The sequence below is a fragment of the Polypterus senegalus genome, chromosome 6 (assembly GCF_016835505.1).
Source record: "Polypterus senegalus isolate Bchr_013 chromosome 6, ASM1683550v1, whole genome shotgun sequence".
Classification (NCBI taxonomy): Eukaryota; Metazoa; Chordata; class Cladistia; order Polypteriformes; family Polypteridae; genus Polypterus; species Polypterus senegalus.
The window spans coordinates 64,256,619-64,276,552 of record NC_053159.1 but is presented as its reverse complement, the minus strand read 5'-3'; the positions used below and the strand labels follow the sequence as shown (position 1 = coordinate 64,276,552).

Here is a 19,934-nt window from a genome sequence, read left to right as displayed (position 1 = left end):
ACTGAGCTTCTAAGAGCAAATTTAAGGGAGACACTGTTTGTTTGTGATTTGGAAATGATCAAACTGTACATTAGTTTTTACCCATTATAATCTGGAAGTAGTTAAACCAAAAAAAGTCCACTGATCCTGGTTCTAGCTACAAAACAAAAACCATTTTAATTCTGACTGAATGGAAACACTGCCTACTGTTTTTCACCTCGCAAATGGCACTGCCAGCATTGTGCTAATATGTTCACATTTTAACACCTCGAATGAACGAGACTTTCCCCATCTTTTAACCCAACCCTTCTTAAATTTAATTTGTTTTGTTTTATAATAAGCACCACCACTGGAAAATTTCACAGGAACCAGGGATTTTGTTTTAAGAAAAAACTGAAACTTTTGTAGTATTCCCATCACAGGAACTCAGGTAATTTGTAGTTCCTGGTAGGTTGTTCCCAGTTCTCTCTTTCTCCTACTCCAGGTTATGAACTTTTCGTTTAACCAGGAACTATCGTGGGTTGGGCTCAGGTGGTGAATTGTGCTGACTGATTGACTACAAGTACAACCCCAAATCAGAAAAAGTTGGGACAGTGTGGAAAATGTGAATAAAAAAATAAAGCAGTAATTTACAAATTTCCCTTAACTTTTATTTCATTGCAGACAGTATGAACACAAGATAATTCATGTTTTTTTTGGTCAACATCATTTGATTTGTAAATAAACATCCATTCTTGCCATTCAGGCTTGCAACACATTCCAAAAAAAGTTGGGATGAGGGCAATTCAGGGGTAGTAATGAGGTATAATAACTAAATAAGGATGTGATTTGAAACTGGTGATGTTAACAAGTGATTGCAATCATGATTCAGTACAAAAGCAGCATTGAGGAAAGGCCTACTCCTTTAGGAGCAAAGATGGGCAGAGGATCACCATTTTACCACCAAGTGCGGGCAAAAATCTTTGAAATGATGAAGAAAAACATTTCTCAAAGACAGATAGGAAGAGATTTGGGCATTTCTCTCTCTACAGTACATAACATAGTGAAAAGGATCAGGGAATCTGGAGAAATTACCGTGCGCAAAGGCCAAGGGCGCAAGCCTAAACTGAATGGCTGTGATCTCCGAGCCCTCAGACGGCACTGCATTAAAAATCGTCATTCATCAATAAATGATATAACTGCGTTGTCTCAGGACTACTTCAGGAAGTCTCTCTCAAGCACTACAGTACGTAGTTACATTAGGAAATGCCAGCTAAAACTGTACTGTGCCAAAAGGAAGCCCTACATAAATAGTGTCCAGAAGCACCGTTGACTTCTCTGGGCTCGGGGGCATCTGGGATGGTCCATTGTGCAGTGGAAACATGTATTGTGGACAGACGAATCGGTTTTTCATATCTTTTTTGGAAGAAATGGATGCCGTGAGCTGCGGACCAAAGAGGAAAAGGACCAACCAGACTGTTACCAGATACAAGTCCAAAAGCCAGGGTCTGTCATGGTATGGGGTTGTGTCAGTGCCTCCGGCAAAGGTAACCTGCACTTCTGTGATGGCACCATCAATGCTGAGAAGTATCTCTCAGTTTTGGAGGAACAAATGCTGCCTTCAAGACGATGTCTTTTCCAAGGACGCCCATGCTTATTTCAGCAATGCCAAACCACATACTGTGCGCATAACAAAGGCATGGCTGCGTAAGAGGAGGATGCGGATGCTTGACTGGCCTGCCTGCAGCCCTGACTTGTCTCCTATAGAGAATGTTTGGTGCATTTTGAAACGAAAAATGCGTCAACGAAGACCCCGTACTGTTGCGCACCTAAAACGTTGTTTGCAGGAAGAATGGGACAAACTAACACCTGCAACACTTATTAACTTGATTTCTTCAATGCCTAAACGTCTTTTAAGTGTTGTTAAAAGACAGGGGAACTGTACAAAGTGGTAAATGCTGTACTGTCCCAACTTTTTTTGAAATGTGTTGCAAGCCTGAATAGCAAGAATGCATATTTATTTACAAATCAAATGATGTTGACAAAAAATGAATTATTTTGTGTTCATACTGTCTGCAATGAAATAAAATTTGAGGAGAATTTATAACTTGCTTTTTTCATTTTTTATTCACATTTTCCACACTGTCCCAACTTTTTCTGATTTGGGGTTGTACTATCTCCATCTTACATATATTTTAGTAGTCTCTACTTTGGAGAGTTGTCAGTGAAAATGGAGTGCTACATTTTGCATCACATCAGTCTTCATAGCTGCCTCCATGGTGAGCCCCATCAAAGCAATAAGGTGAGAGAATCATGGGAAAAGTGTTCCTGACTCATTGGTACATAATGCTATACACCGCTTCAAAGCAATGAGGTAAGGGGATCCCCGTGAACTCCCAATCAGACCACTTTATACAGCATCGCTCTTCATTGCCGACGTCAGGAGTAGGGGGTCAGGCAGGTCCCTCCTCGTTGTCCTGTTTCACTTCTACAAAGGCAAGCCACAGGGGATGGCTAGTGTATTATTATATATCTACACATACATACTAGGTGGCTCTGCGTGTTCGCTTCTCAGTGTTCACTTCGCCCACCAACACCCGGGCGAGCACTATTAACTAGCCACTTCACAGATCTGCCGCTTGTTTATGGGGAAGTGGATGTACAATTTAAAGAGATTGTTATCTTCATGGGAATTGTTACATATGCATAATAGAACTAACCATTTTACATTACAGTGAGTAATTAACCACAGTAAAAAAAATAGTAAAATGTAATAAATTGAAAGAAAATTATGTTTCATGTTGCGTTAGAGGTATTCATTGCATTATATGTTTTCATTCTTTTTGGCTTTGAAATTAATATGCAAATACTTTTTAAACTTACACTTTTACTGTAAAACTTCAGTAAAAACTATTTTCTGAATTAACTTTGTCAATATTGCATTGAATTTTGATTCCGTGTTTGGATTTACATCGTGACAACGCTACGTATAACTAACTGCCCATGAGTGAATGTTTGTCCCTTTGATTTGTTAATTGTGATAGCAAAAGCTATTGTAACGGGAAACTGTAAACATTTTAATACGAATGACATATCGATCTCCTTTGGTGTCTAATGTTATCCGCGGAAGATGTACTACATTACCTTTCTTGTCACCTGTTAAAATTTTACAGGTCATTGCTGTGTAACCGATTAACAATTTTCACGTTAATTTGTTTGACTTCATTGTTTCTTGGTGTTAGGATTACCCATGTACTCATTTCTTCTGTTGATAACCCTTCGGGATGAAATTCATCAATAAGACTTGGACATAAGTCTTTTTTTTTTGGGAAACTTACGGTGAGGAAAACATAAAAATGTATAAGAGCTGAGAGCGCAGGAACTGTGTCTGACAAAAGCATTCACATGAATGAGCGGCGAATGGATCGTGGGCGTGGTTGTAAATGGTTGACAGGAGGGCGGGACTTGACAAAATCTCTTGACAAAAGTCTCATCTTATGAGACTTGAAAAAATCTCTTGGAAAAACTCTTTTATAATAGATAGAGATATATACATATATACACACACACACACACTAACAACCTGATGTACCCAGCTTTGTCCAGAAAAGTAATATATTACGTAAAATAAAAGGCAGATCTGATCATTACAACAGAAAGACTTGTATTTTTTAAAATTATTTAGCATTTAGTGATTCCGAGCTTATTAAGACCTTGCAAAATGTAATCGTGAAATTAAGTGTTACAGTAAGCCTGCAGTAAAAAATAAATTGTAGAATAGTAATACCAATTATCTGAATAGGTCAGTAGTAATAATAAGTTATATAGAGCATGCAGAATGCACCAAACTTGATCGCTGAGAGGCAAACAAGGGTCAAGGGATACACATGTCCTACTCCCTGATCAGTGCTCCTAGCAGAACCCCATGGAGTGTCTGCCCTCTCCCTCTAAGCTATTGAGTGGCAAACATTGAAGTCTTTTTTGCAACATGCTTAAATATTTTAAAATCGTCAATAAATATTGTGGTGAACATTAACTCCTGAAACTGGCAATGCTTTGTTATGCAATTGCTTCTAATTCTTTTGTAGTAAAAATCACATTGATAATATGTTGTGATCTGTAGATATTGTGATTTAAAGAATGGCAACTTTTAGTGAGGTTGCCGGTTTTTAATTTTTTCTACATATTTATAGTAGGTCTGGATGATATAGACTTAAACTGAATTGCAATTAGTTTGAACAAAAATGAAAAATTCAATATATATTGATATGTGCTACACCTTAAAAGATTTAAGATCAGCACTATATACAATGGCATGTAAAACTTTGTACACCCTTGTTTAAAATGTCTGTTACTCTGATTAGTTGAGTGAGCAGAACATGAACTGATTACCAAAAGGCATAAAATTAAAAGATGACATTTCTTTTCAGCATTTTATGCATGATTAGTGTATTGTTTTTCTTTTGCACAATTCTACAATGGAAAAAGAAAAGGAGCATGATGCAAAGGTTTGGGCACCCCCAAAGACATTGGAGGTCTCAGACCCTAATTAGCTTGTTAGCTTTATGGCTTCATCACAGTCATCGTTAGGAAACCCCAGGTGATGCAAATTGCAGACCTATATAAATCCTCTGACTCCTCAAACCTTGTCCGAACAATCACCAGCCAGGGGCTCCTCTAAGCAGCTGCCCAGCATTCTGAGAAATAAAAATAATTATGTTCACTAAAATAATTATGTTCACAAAGCAGGAGGAGGCTACAAGAAGACAGCAAAACACTTTCATGTAGCTGTTTCTTCAGTTTGTAATGTCATTAAGAAATTATGTTATCGGAAACAGTGGAGGTCAAGTTGAGGCCTGGAAGACCAGGAAAAGTTTATGAAAGAACTGCTTATTAGATTGCTGGAAATTCAAATAAAAAAAGTCCCACTTGACTGCAAAAGACCTTCAGGAAGATTTAGCAGACTCTGGAGTGGTGGTACACTGTTCTACTGTGCAGCAAAAGTCATTTAGGCCACAGTAGGAAAGGTATGTTTGAAGAAAGCAGAGTGCAGAATTCCAGGAAAAGAACACCTCTCCAAGTATTAAACATGGGGGTGGATTGATTATGCTTTGTGCTTGTGTTGCAGTCAGTGGCACAGTGAAGATGTCACTGGTAAATAGAAGAATTGATTCAAATAAATAAATATATCATACCAAACATCACACCATCTGTAAAAAAGTTGAAATTAAAATGAGGATGGTTCCTATAACAAGATAACACCTCAGAATCTAAAATGGAATATCTAGAGGTGCAAGCCGACGGTTTTACCATGAACCTCATAGTCCCCGATGTAGAGATCATTGAAAATCTGTGGATAGTTCTCAGAAGAGCACTGCATGCAAAATGGTCCAAGAATCTGAAGAATCAGAAGCCTTCTGCAAGGACGAATGGGCAAAATACCCCAAGAAAGAACTGTAAGACTCTTGGCTGGCTACAAAAAGCGTCTACAAGCTATGATATTTACCAAAAAGGGATTTTACTATATATTGATCATGATGGGTGCCCAAATTTTTGCTTCAGGCCTTTTCATTTTTTGGCATTTTGTATATAAGAATCATGGAAATAAATATGTAGTACTGGATAAAATATTAAAGAAATGTGTCATTTTTAACTTTATGCCTTTTATCAATCAGTTCATATTCTGCTCACTTAACTATTCACAGTAACCAGATATTTAAAGCAAGGGTGCCCAAACCTTTGCATGCCACATTATACCATAAACCTGGTATATTTTCTTACACATTAACAAAGGAAACAAATGTAACAATTTCATTAACAGCCATGCCACAAAAACATGTCAAAATAGCATGTACTTTCCAACCATTTCTAATTCTCTAGTTATTTTTGAATTTCCACTGTATGCACTGCGTTTAAAACCACGCCTGCCTTGTCAGTCAGTAAACATTGCTATATCTCCCTCTGTTTAACTTTATATAAGAAAAGACAAAGCTCTTAATTCATTACTTCACAAATCACAGATTAAAATACACAAACATGTCCATATTGTGTGGATATACTGGGGTGGATGATATGACATCAAACTAAGATCACAATATTTTCCATAATCTTGACAATAGATACTGTAGCTCAATATCAATAAACAGTTTAAAAAAATTACTAAACAGAAATGAGGCACTATTTGCAACCAAAAATATTTTCTTAATTGCATTAAATGTTTATGTAAAAAAACGGAGGTGGAACAGTATAAACGTGAATCAGAAATTAACCAAATTTGAAAACAAAAAAATTAAAATACAAGTCCTTAGGATGTTATAAAAACCTAAGTAATTACAGCTACCCTTTTTTTATTGATAACAAAAAGTGCCAATGATTCTTTTTTAAAAAGTGTTGCTAATTAAAACAAATCCACCCATCCATTAACCAACACGCTATATCCCAACCACAGGGTCACGGGGGTCTGTCAGAGCCAATCCCAGCCAACACAGGGAGCAAGGCAGGAAACAAACCCTGGGCAGGGCGCCATCCCACTGCAGTAATTATACCAAATGCAAAACTTAATTCTCACTTTGTGTTCTAGAACCAAAACTTTTCATAGTTTTTTTGTCATTTAAAATTCATCAGTATGTTCTTCACAAGTTCTTTGCTGAAAAAACACCATCCTTTTAACAGTTTCTGGGTTTAGTGCTACCCTGTAGCATATGACTACATTCCTCCTAGTGCTGAAGTGCCCTATCAGAAGGTCAGAAAAGAAAGAAAAAAACAGCATGCACACCAAATTGACTTAATGCAGATGCACAAGCATGTGAATCAGTCAACTTTATAATAATTCTATTTTTGGTAATACAATTTGTAATGAAATTTGCAAACCTTGCACAATTCCACCAATTCAAACATGCATAACTGACTTTAGTGAAGATATATTTTTATAATATTTTAAGTCTTATTCTAAGGTGAAGTACAATAGTAAAAGAGAGGGAGGGGTGAGGTGTTAAATTGAAAATGGGGAACAGGATATGAAACAGCATTAACTGGAGGCAGTAAAAAAAGTGATGATCAAGAGAGGCATCCATCCAGATTCATAAGCAGAATAGCAATGGCTGGAAGATTCTGGTTCAGGGTTGTGCATGAACGAAGAACATGGAACGAGCTACTGTAAATTCTCGTGGAAGCATAACAATTAAATGAAGACATGGACATGGTTGTTTACTGCAATGATTGCATTTCCTATTGTTGCTGGTGCCTTCCATTATTCATATATTCCATCAATATGAAATTAACTGGAGTTCTTTTTACAAATATATAATGTCTATTTCTGATGACATTATATATTTGCAATTACCTCTTTGAAATTTGTTTGTTTGGATTTGGGACGTAGGGCCAATGCGAGATAGAAGTTTGTAAAATGATTTGTGTTTTGCTTATATTCATCATCTGTCAATATAATTTTACTCTGCAGTCTTGGAGTATGTGATTTCCATTCATGGTGGATTTCTGTTTATGTAGGGTTGTGCAAAAGTGGAGCATCGGAAATCAAGAATGTTGCAAATGTCATGTGTGATATATATTTTTTATCCTCCATTGCATTTCGAGGATTTCTGGAAGTTCAACTTTCGATGGTCTTGAAAAAACTATTAGTGGTTCACCATTTCCAGACTTATCCCGGTACTAACATCACTGCAAAATTCAGATCAAATGGCGCTTTTCCACTGCATAGTACGGCACGACACGGTTCAGTTCAGCTCACTTTTGGGGGGTTTTCCACTGGGAACAGTACCTGGTACCTGGTCCTTTTTTTAGTACCACCTCAGCCGAGGTTCCAAGCTCGCCGAACCGTTACCAAAACGTGACGTGTAAACTGCTGGTCACTGATTGGCCGGAGAAAATCGTCATTACTGCGTCACTGGCTATTCTTTTCTTTAAAGGTACACACACGCGGAAGTTTGTGTCCCGTCTCTCCATCGCTGGACGCAGTTTGTTGCATAAGTGGATGAATGTTTCTTCAGACATTTGAAAGTTCTCCAGCCACTGAGTGTTTGTAAAACCGGAAACAATCACATCCCACCACTCTGAAGCACGGTTAAATGTCCAAACAGATGGTCTGTTGCGGCGACTTTTTTGCAAAATGTGGAAGATCTGTAATATACAGATTCAGCATTTTAATGTTACACTGGCAGTTAAGTTCATTTTATGCTTTGCAACAGTGATAAAAGTTAGCTAGTGATGTGCTTTTTTTAGATGCTTACCCTTGCGCGTCGTCGAGCTAAAGTGTTGTCGTTGTCTGCGTGTTGTTGTAAAAGTTCCACGGTGTCACGGCAGTAGAGGCGCAACTCTAACGACACGTGAATAATCCGCCCACTCTAAAGCGGTACTAAACTGCAGTCGAAACGCAAACCGAGCCGAACTGAGCCGAACCACGGTGAGCTGTACTGAACCGTGCTGTGCCGTACTATGCAGTGGAAAAGCGCCTATAGTACAACGTCACACTGGTATACCGTCCACCTCAAGCCAATTCCCCCCACCCCCCCCCATGATTTACATTATTTGGAATGGTTCCAAATTATGAATTTGCATATGTACATTACTTTTCTTACTTTTGTCAGACCATCACAGAATAGAACACAGAGGAAAACAGTATAGTTAATCCTTTTATTGCCCATTATAATAAATAAAAATAAAAAGCTGACTGGAGCTGTGGCCATAAGGTGGTCGGTGCCTGTCGTGGCGGTAATCCCCAAACCCATTGGTGGACACTGGTGGTGAGGGATGCCGTCAAGCTGAAGGAGTCCTACCGGACCCTTTTGTCCTGTGGGACTCTGGAGGCAGCTGATGGGTACCGGCAGGCCAAGTGGAATGCGCCTTCGGTGGTTGCTGATGCAAAATCTTGGGCGTGGGAGGAGTTTGGAGAGGCCATGGAGAACGACTTTCGGATGGCTTCGAGGAGATTCTGGTCCACCGTCCGGCGTCTCGGGAGGGGGAAGCAGTGCAGTGTCAACACTGTATATGGTGGGGATGGTGCGCTGCTGACCTCGACTCAGAATGTTGTGGGTCGGTGGGGGGAGTACTTCAAAGACCTCCTCAATCCCACTAACATGCCTTCCAATGAGGAAGCAGAGCCTGTGGACTTGGAGATGGGCTCCCCCATCTCTGGGACTGAGGTCATCAAGGTGGTTTAAAAAAAAAAACTGCTCGGTGGCAGGGCCCCGGGGGTGGATGAGATACGCCTGGAGTTCCTCAAGCCTCTGGATGTTGTAGGACTGTCCTGGTTGACACGTCTCTGCAACATTGCATGGACATCGGGGATAGTGCCTCTGGATTGGCAGACCGGGGTGGTGGGCTCCCTCTAAGAAAGGGGACCGGAGGGTGTGTTCCAACTACAGAGGGATCACACTCCTCTATCTCTCTGGAAAAGTCTATTCGGGGGTTCTGGAGAGGAGGGTCCGATAGTCGAACCTTGGATTCAGGAGGAACAGTGTGGTTTTCGTCCTGGTTGCGGAACAGTGGACCAGCTCTACACCCTTAGGAGGGTCCTGGAGGGTGCATGGAAGTTTGCCCAGTCTACATGTGTTTTGTGGACTTGGAAAAGGCATTTGACCGTGTCCCTCAGGGAATCCTGTGGAGGGTGCTCCGGGAGTATGGGGTACTGGACCCCTTGATAAGGGCTGTTCGGTCCCTGTACAACCGGTGTCAGAGCTTGGTCCGCATTGCCGGCAGTAAGCCGAACCCGTTTCCAGTAAGAGTTGGACTCCGCCAGGGCTACCCTTTGTCACCAATTCTGTTCATAACTTTTATGGACAGAATTTCTAGGCACAGCCAGGGTATTGAGGGGGTCCGGTTTGGTGGACTCAGGATTAGGTCACTGCTTTTTGCAGATGATGTTGTCCTGTTTGCTTCATCAGGCTGTGATCTTCAGCTCTCTCTGAATCGGTTCGCAGCTGAGTGTGAAGCGGCTGGGATGGGAATCAGCACTTCCAAATCTGAGACCATGGTCCTCAGCTGGAAAAGGGTGGAGTGCCCTCTCAGGATTGGGAGCGAGATCCTGCCCCAAGTGGAGGACTTCAAGTATCTCGGGGTCTTCACGAGTGAGGGAAGAATGGAGCGCGAGATCGACAGGCGGATTGGTGCGGCGTCCGCAGTGATGCGGGCTCTGCATCAATCTGTCGTGGTGAAAAAGTAGCTAAGCCATAAGGAAAAGCTCTCAATTTACCAGTCGATCTACGTTCCTGCTCTCACCTATGGTCATGAGCTATGGGTAGTGACTGAAAGAATGAGATCACGAATACAAGCGGTTGAAACGAGTTTCCTCCGCAGGGTGTCTGGGTTTTCCCTTAAAGATTGGGTGAGAAACTCAGTCATCCAGGAGGGGCTCAGAGTACAGTCGCTGCTCCTCCGCATCTAGAGGAGTCAGATGAGGTGGCTCGGGCATCTGATCAGGATGCCTCCTGGATGCCTCCCTGGCGAGGTGTTCCGGGCATGTCCAACCAGGAGGAGGCCCCGAGTAAGACCCAGGACACGCTGGAGGGACTACGTCTCCCGGCTGGCGTGGAAACACCTTGGGATTCCCCAGGAAGAGATAGAAGAAGTGGCCGGGGAGAGGGAAGTCTGGGCATCTCTGCTCAATCTGCTACCCCTGCGACCCAACCTCGGATAAGCGGAAGAGGATGGATGGATGAAGAAATTCAGTACTTGAGTCTGGTAACATTTTTTGGTATGGTTGGTCAAAATTAAAAAATGAAACAGAAAAGCTACACAATGTTTTACAGTGCTTTTGACAGCTCAAGTTAAAACAGTTTTGAAAAAGTCATCAAGCAGTTCTTGAAAAAAAATTATAAAACAAATCCAACAATTAACAGAACCTGAACTATTAGTAAAATAATTTGCATTTATCTACAAAGAAATGCTGTATCCAAAACACTAATACATACCATGCTTAAAGTTCTGAAAGATTTGCTAGAAATTACATAACTAAAGATAAACATTATGTAAACTGGCAAATCTTTATGAACTTTTTTAATTTTCCCTATACACTTATATTTGATCATTAACACACACAGCTTGTGAAGAGTTACCAGTTAAAAAACTGCAAGTTGCAGTTTCTTAAAGTGGCAAGGCACAAATTATATTAAGTAAACAAACAGAAAACTGAACACTAAATGGGATGAGATAACAACACTGTAACTTATTCACTCAGAACCGAGTTTTATGATAGTCTTTAGGAAGCTCAATTTGCCTACTAAATAAAAATACAAACTCAATATGAGAATAAAATGGCCAGTAATGCAGTATACCACATAACTGATACACAAACATTGAAGGAGGAAAAAAAAAGCCACTACATGGGATGCTGTTTTTATTTCTACTCGTAACATTTAAGAAGTGGAGAGCACGTGGAATGAATAGATGAGGACTTATGCTGTGTTAAAGTCACGCTTCTGGTGGTTTTTGAGTTACTGGCTAGTGTAGTTATTTGATCACTGATGCACATTTTAATACCATAGTCATTACAGCTCTTACACCCACACCCCTACTGCTTGTCCGCTCCTATGGTATGAACAAAACAACAGTAACATGTTTCATCTGTAAATGCTGTACTGCTTGAACTACCATCCACAGCAGCACTAAGCCTACCTGTTCTAAACTCAGCCTCAAGTGCAACAACCTCTGCCTACATGGGCAGAGTCAAAGCTGACACACTTAGGCCAGGGATATACTTAACCCTGTGACACATGAGCTTGAGGACGCTGCTGCTGTGCAAGCTGTGTATTGCCCATATTTGAAGTAAATCTGAAGGATTCCACCAGGTGGCAGTGCAAGAAATCATCACAGAGAGAAAACTCTCTTTTTTTTGCTGTGTTGTGAGTTGAGGGGGAGGAAAAAAAAACAGCAACACAGAAGATGGTATATAGGACCTTTAAATGTATCTCTTCATTACGATGGAGGAATATGTGACACTTGCATTCCACACATGAGAAATGGATGAAGAAAAGCAACATGAAGACATATGCATGTTAGCATTCAAGTTTCATGATTTGCTTCACAGCATCAAACCATTCAAACATTGAAGCAGATTGATCTGTTAGAGCTGCAAGCCTGCCGTAACACGTTGACAGTAAACAAAGATGCTGTTGTTAAGTACCAAAACCTAAACACAGACACGAACCACATTGCTTCTTGTACTGCAACACACTCATGTGTCATGTTAACTTTTCACAACATGCTCAGATGACATGTCAAAAGAACACTGGGAACGTGTGGCAGCCCTGATAAATGCACACGAGTGTTTTGAGCAATAAGTATAAACCAACCCTTATAAAGAGCGCTGGAGATTTTGTGCATTTTATTTAATGTTTTGAAGAAATTGTGGAGAATTAAATAAAAGTACTGAACATGGCAATAATGGCTCTTGCATTTTGATTTATATAACATATCAAATAAAACAGAAAATGTATACCTTACCCAGTCCTAATTTATACAAAGAAAGTCTAAATTTATTGTTTACATTCCAAGTCAAATTATACAGAAAATAATTTTAAGGGATTATAGAAATAGCAGCAATGGTTTTGCATTATAGTTATAGTTCTGTCTGCAAGAAATATCTTGGTAAACTAAACTTTTACAAAGTTTCTATAATGTGTCTTGTTTAGACTGTTTAAGTAATTATGCAACTGGGACAAAGGCTATGTTTTAATGATATGTAGTATATTGTTGCAATATGCAAGAAGTCGTAGTTATGTCACTAGAAAGCATGTTCCTTAGCTATTACTTAGAAACACCTAATGTAATACTTATTCTACTGATGGGATGAAAGACTATTCTTTCTATGTCCTCTAGTATCAATACAATTCATTTTAAATTTAAATTCTAAGGAGACAGTGAAGCTTTCTTCTTCCATAATACATTTGATAAGTCTTAAACCTTGGATGGTATAAACGAATGCATAGTTGGATTAACCACAAGATTTTATTCAGTCAGTGGTTGTGTGTGGGGGTTGAGGGTTGGCTTTGACAGTGTAAACGTGAACATACAGCCACACGTACAATATCTCCATCCATAGTTGTGCATACACACTATGTTCTGAATACACAGCAGAATGACAAAACAGAAAGAAAATTAAAAAAGAAAGAAAAATTTTTGACTTAATAGTCACAGTCATATTATGTAGGCATATTGCCATTGGTGTAAAGGAGCCCCAGCAGTATTTATTGACAGACTTCTGCTGTACAATTTGTTGGATGAAAGTATTCAGTGAGTCAAGGACAGGATGTGTAGCCTTGTTGATAATGGCATTCAGTTTTGCTTCTCCTTCATGTCCAGAGTGCATCCCATAACTGAATCTGCTCTTTTAATTAGCATGGTGATTCAATGTGCCTCTACTGAATTGATGTTCCTGGACCAGCAAAGCACAGCATATCAAATAAAAAAAAAAACACATTGCCTATTACAGAGTTGTAGAAGATGTGAAGGATGTAATTACCTACATTAAAAGAACCCAGGTACCTAAAAAGAGCCTTTTCATTACTTACATATATATATATATATATATATATATATATATATATATATATATATATATATATATACACACATATACAGGGTGGTCCAGATCTAATTATGCAACTCCAGATCGTCTGCATGACTTTGATTTATGCAGGGACAATTCCAGTCCAGTGCGAAGACGATTATTCATTTCATCAGTTCGCACACTTCTCGATGCTCCGGGATTTTTCGGATGATTTTCTATGTAATTAACTTAATAAATTATAACGTAATGAAAATTGCATAATTAGATCTCGACCACCCTATAGTAGTTCCTCTGTGTTCTAAAACCATTCTAACCTGTCATTAACATGACTGGATGTAAAGCCTCTTTGGCAAATGTCAAAAAACAGTTCTTTGGGTTGCTGATGTTAAGCTGAAGACTATTCCTTCTGCACCAAAAAGCAAAGTTCTCCACCTGACACCTATGCTCTGTTTCATCACCCTTATTGAGAATTCCAATAAGAGAAGAACCATCTGAGAATTTCTAGAAGTCATATGACCAGGTGATATATGTACAGTGTGAAATGTACAGAATAAACAGAAAAAGAGACAGGACTTTTTCCTTGTGGTCTCTCATTGCTGCTCACATTCATATCAGAGTCACCGTCCTTGAGGCTCAGAAACTGCTGTCTGCTGGACAGATAGTGCTTTATCCAGGACACTATAGGCTCATCCACCTGAATATCCCTGGGCTTACCCCTTAACAGGGATGGCTAAACAGCATTAAAAGCACTGGAGAAATAAAAAAACATAACCCTCACTATTCTGCCATATACATTTATGAGCAGATAAATTCTCAGTTTCACAAAACACTTCTTCAATGTTTCAGGTATATTTTCATTAGAACAAAATTGAGATTAAATAATTAATACAAACAGTGATACAGCACAATAGTTTCTGCAGAAAGAATACTTGTTTTGCCTCTGTTCACAATGACTAGTGGAAGCTGGATGTATTTAGAATGTATTTTGTGAAACCAATGAGATTTTATTTATCCGGCCATTTTAGAGCAAGCCAAAAAAGATGAATAACCAGAATTACTTTGATGTGAATTGCCTATTTGGATTCTCTAGAACCATAACCATTCTTTCAAGCGATTCTTGGAAATCAAACAGGGAACAAAAATGTATAAAAATCTGGTTGCTTGTTGTTTGCTAACACAAACTTTGGCGTTGCAGGAACCGAAGATTTAACAAACAAGAGGAAAACATTCAGCTAATCAATTTAGTTTGGCTAAGCTGTCATAAAACCTAATCCAAATAGTTTTTAAAAAGCTGAGAAGGTTTCAGTTTCAACTACATGTGTTAGTAGTCAGTTCCAGATTTCAATAACTCATTGTGTTAAAAAGTACTTCCTGGCTTGAGCCTTAAAAGCACTTCTCTTTCATTTCTAATGATGACTTTAAGTACATGACTTGCAATTTAATCAAAAGAATAATTTTTCAGGAGTAACTTTATTGATGCCCTTTTAAGGACTAGGTCTGCAAACAACCCCCACTTATTAACACTAAACACGTTTAAATCCCATAGCCCATCAAAAAAGGATATGTCCTTTAGTCCCAGGATGTACTTGGTTGTTCTCTTCTGCACAACTTCTAGTGATGCTATTTCCTTTTTGTTACATGGTGCCTCAGAACTGTACATAGTACTCCAGAGGCAGTGTCACTAGTGTATTATACAGTCTCTGGATAATGTGCAGTGCATTTTCATTTTATCTAATGGAAAGTACAAAATTCATAATCCTCGATAGTGATTTATGTTCTTTATTCACATGTTTGAAAAGAATGTTACTTTGCATTTATCTACAATACACTGAAACAGTTTGCTCTAATTCTCAATACCCTAAAAACAAATTAGTGGATAAAAAAAAAAAACAGTAAAATGTGTGTGGAGTGTAAGAATACCAAAAATAATGCAGAACACATGGTAATTTGTGTATTATGACCATAACAGATGTGCAAACAAAACAAATCTGATCCAATTTTATTGCTTTTAGCAAATTAACACAATCTGGATGTCAATTCACCCTTTCAGATAATATCTATTGATATGTTCCCTTTTGTTATATATTAAAAAATAATTATCGTCTTAGGCCTGAATGGAGTCAGTATATTCTCCCCAAGTGCTACTTTTTTTTCCTGTCATATGCCAAACACAAGACAGGTTAACTGTAGACTCTACAATGTTCCAGTAGAAACAAGTCTGGTTGTGAATGAATTTGACTAGAAAATGATGTCCCATCAGTGCTTGTTTTCTGTCTTCTTCCTGAAACTGCCAGGACACACACTGATCTCCATGACCTTGAAATGGACCAAGTCGGTTAAACATTCACAGCAGAAGTGCATTCCAGTCATCTTAGTTAACACAGACCATTTCTGTGTCTTTAACATACAGTAGATGTTGGTGTACAAGAAAGATCAAAGTCTTTGTCAATAGTAAACTTTGAAGACCTATTTATTTAGACAGTGTATTTGATTATCAACAGGGTGATCTTACCTTTCCAGTGTGGTCAAAGGACCGTACTTTGGCTACTTTGTGTTGAACTGTAGAATAATATGCAAGTTTTGTCAAAGAGCCTCCTGCAGTGAATGAGGAAAAAGAAAAGAATGTTGACTTTGATAATGACACTAATTATTACGACACCCAACTTAATACATAAATATTTTTTCAGGTATCTTTAGGGAAAATTTTAATTAAGAAGAGGGACCAGTGGTAAATTAAATAAAAGCAATAAAATACAACCCTTTCAAATTTGGATAACATTAATGATGTTTTATCATTATCAATGATATTTTTAAAAATCTGCAAACAGAAACAGTTAAATTAATGTAAAAACAAAACCAATGAGGTGCTAGAATGGAAACAGCTGTAAAGATTACTAACTAAAAAAAAAATACTTCCTATAGCAAAAAAAAGCTGAAAATGAATCGTAGTACAAGGAAAATTTAATATGCAACATTTTCTTGAGGATAGGAAAAAAACCAACAGAAATTAAAGTAGAGCAGATTGGTGATGTTGAAAAAGGCTCTGTAAGACTCCAGATTCCACTAGCGATCTACATACGCATGTTCCTATGACACTGAAACCCAGAATTGTGTTGTTATTGCACATTTTCTTACACTAATGGCACCTGGAATGATTTCTCACATAGATACCCAAAATATATTGCTAACAGTTTTGAATTAAAAAAAAAAAAAACTGTAAATATTTGGGAAAAAGCAAACATAAAACTAATAAAAAGTAATAAAATATAACTAAAAATTGTATTCATAATATTAAAACACCACATAACATTTTTTAAACCTGCTTTTTATAGGGAAGCATTGGAGGACATGGAAACAGATCTGGTTTTACTGTGAGCCTATACAGTCATTAATAAATCTGAGCGAAGCTCTATATACTGCTGGAAGGTTAAAAAAAAAACACACACACACAAGGGAGACAAAAAAATATGAACACCCAACAGAGAAGGTACACCAGCATGGAGTAAAGCTAAGGTTTATATGTGTTGCTTTTTAAAACCATGAGATCATAAATACCTAGCAAGTGTGTTTAAACATTCTTTTGAAGAATTCATAACACTGTAGACAGTGTGGCCTGAAGGATAAGACAATGAACTTTATCCCAGTGGTTTGGCTACTTCAGTTCCTTCCCTCTCCTTACCATGATCCTGAGCAAATCAAGTACTCTACCAGAGCTATAATTGTAAAAAATACAGTATATCACCAGCTGCACTACTGGAATTAGTAAATCTCTTTAGATAAATACACCTAGCTATATAAATTGTGTACTTTATAACATACCCGCCAATCTAAATGGACATCACAGCTTTTATATGTCACATCTTTTAATGTTTACTTGCAATAGTGTTACAGGTTAACAGAGACTTTGGCAATTTACAACAGGATTTAATGCCAACCACTTTCTTAAAACCAGTTTTCCTCTTTTCATTTTGCTGAATTGAAAGTATTCTTTTCCCTAGAGTAACAACATATTTTTTGAAAAGCACTGGTTTGCAACTCAACAAAAAAAAAAAAAGAAAAATTTTCCTTTGTTTCTATGTATTTTGATACAATTTTTAAGGACTTGAGACTTTTCTGATTAATCATCGACTGATTCTGAATGTGTACTTACTGGAAAACAGCAACTCTTTAACAAAATAATGATGGATTATGACAAATAAAATGAATGAAAGAAAAAATAAAAAGGAACGTAAAGAGCTGATCAGCTGTAAAAAAAACAATGATCATTTTTAATTTTATTGAAGATCAAAATTTACACAATTAGCAATTCCTGCTGACAGTACGCTGATCTAAATCACCTAACTAATGTGAAGCTCAGTTATCATGTGTTGACTGACTTCATGCTAAGAAACTGATTAGAATTAAGACGCCCCTCCCTTACAGAAGGATAACAGTAGCATAGCAGTCAAGAATTTGCAGATCAGAGGAAACCAGCATGGTATACCAAAGCTAAATCCAATTACACATGTGGCGTATTTTATACAGTTCAAATACAGCTATAGTCAGATATCGTCTGGTTAGTTTAAATTAATATCTAAACATTCATTTCGATATAGCCTACAGGAACACATTGTTTTCATTGTAATTTACAAGCAACCCTTCTTGTTCCAATTTGTATTTCTATATTTTAAGCAGTTTAAATTAGCCTAATCAGCATGCATTCTACCGAACTTGTTATTGATCCACGTTGTACGCAGCGATACACGAAAACTGTATTGCGTGTGACTGACTACCTTCCCTTCTTCCATTATGAAATTCCGTATCAGCACGTTGAGCAGCACACAACGATAACATTTAAATGTACACTTCATAAAAGGTTGTAAACCTTCATTATTTGGCAAGACAGGTTAAATTAACTAAAAGCGTGATTGTCACATTGGCCTTTACATTTACGTTTGCTCATTCCGTGAAACAGGCACATAACATAAGCTTTTCACTGCGAACGTGCGGCTAGGTTAACGGATAACCGTTTTTCACATTTTAACAAAGAAATGCAACACATATGGATATTCCGTATTATATGTACTTAATAAAGACACACTTGAAGTCAGGCATTGGGTCTAGTTACTTCAATGTTATTTTCAAATCCAGACACGGTGCGGTTTCTCAGGGGCTCTCTGGGAGATGTAGTCTGCGGGAAACAACAATAACCAGCATTAAGGCAACCCCGGCACAGCTGCAGACTACAAAGTCCACAAATTCGCGCTGTACACTACAAGACAACAGAACTCTGGGCTATGTATTGTAACAGTCACACAGTCTGCATTTGTTTACTCACACCGCAAGTCTACAAATGACTACAGTTTCCGTTCCACCCATTCCGCTCCTTAACTCCCACAATGGCCCATTGCAATAACTTTTATCCTTGACGTGTTACACACATTTAAAACAAAACTAATACATAAGAAGTAAATATTTGCATTTCCATATATTTTGCTCATATATACCTATGTCTATAGCGAACCTCTTGGCATTCTCAAGATTTCGAAAAATTTCATCCGGAGGCAGAATTATGCTTTTATCCATACTGTGACTGCTCCTCTTCATCTGACCAGACGCCGCCATTTGCCTCGTGTGCGTCAAGTGTGTGTTTGTGTGTGTCGTAGAGCGAGCTTCAGTGACGTCACGAAGGAAAAGGAGTGGAAAAACCACTTGGATTCCTGAAGTCAGGGAAGTGTTTACATCACAAAAGAGGAAATTGCTGTCTAAATTATGTCCGTGATCTATGTTCTTTATATATTGTTGTTTTTAGACGGTTTTAGGGAAAAAATAATAATGGTAATGCAACATTTATTTATTTAGATTTTTTCACTGTTTTTTGAGAATCAGATACAGCAAATATGGTTAGTGTAAGACGCCCTAATTTGGGGTGATCACAACAAATGTAATGATTTATTTCACAAGGTAGAAGTACATTATAAACAAAAATAGCTGCATTAAAATTTGAAATAATTAAGTGTGTGCTTCAATTTAAATGTTTAAAGTTTAAGTATTCTCGATTGTAATATACATTTGTTGTTTTCCACCCTCTGGTGGATCATAAATAAAAATAACATCATATTTGTAATAAATGACCTCTAAATAGTCTAAAACGACACAACACATACTTATGTTTGAAATCTGTCATGTTTAACCTTCTGGGAGTGACTTTTAGAGGGCTAGGACCTCCAGGAAAGAATCAGATATCAAAACTAAGATCATATTCGTGATCATCAACTTTGAAATTGCATACAATGGCACTCCACGTGCTAATATTATAGATACCCTTTTTAAAGTCTTGTTAAAAGCAACTTTAACCCCTTGCATCCCATTAGGGGTGAACCCCTGGGTCAGCTGATGTAGCATGCACAAAGTCTTTCTCATCATTTCTGGTAAAGATAACTATTGGTTTATTCTTTATCATAAGGGTGTAATT

General features: G+C 38.0%; 1 protein-coding gene across 5 annotated transcripts in view; it reads right to left on the bottom strand.

Annotated features, from left to right (window-relative positions):
- Positions 1 to 19,101, bottom strand: part of pank4 (pantothenate kinase 4 (inactive)) — a 146,389-nt gene extending 127,288 nt beyond the window's left edge. For all 5 annotated transcript variants that reach the window (XM_039756151.1, XM_039756153.1, XM_039756152.1 and 2 more), the window contains exons 1-2: positions 18,967 to 19,101; positions 15,993 to 16,075 (exon numbers count right to left, since the gene is read on the bottom strand). In XM_039756151.1, the coding sequence (XP_039612085.1) occupies positions 15,993 to 16,075; positions 18,967 to 19,084 (201 nt within the window). In that variant the 5' untranslated portion in view covers positions 19,085 to 19,101. The remainder of the gene's footprint in view (positions 1 to 15,992; positions 16,076 to 18,966) is intronic.
- Positions 19,102 to 19,934: the final 833 nt, after the last annotated feature.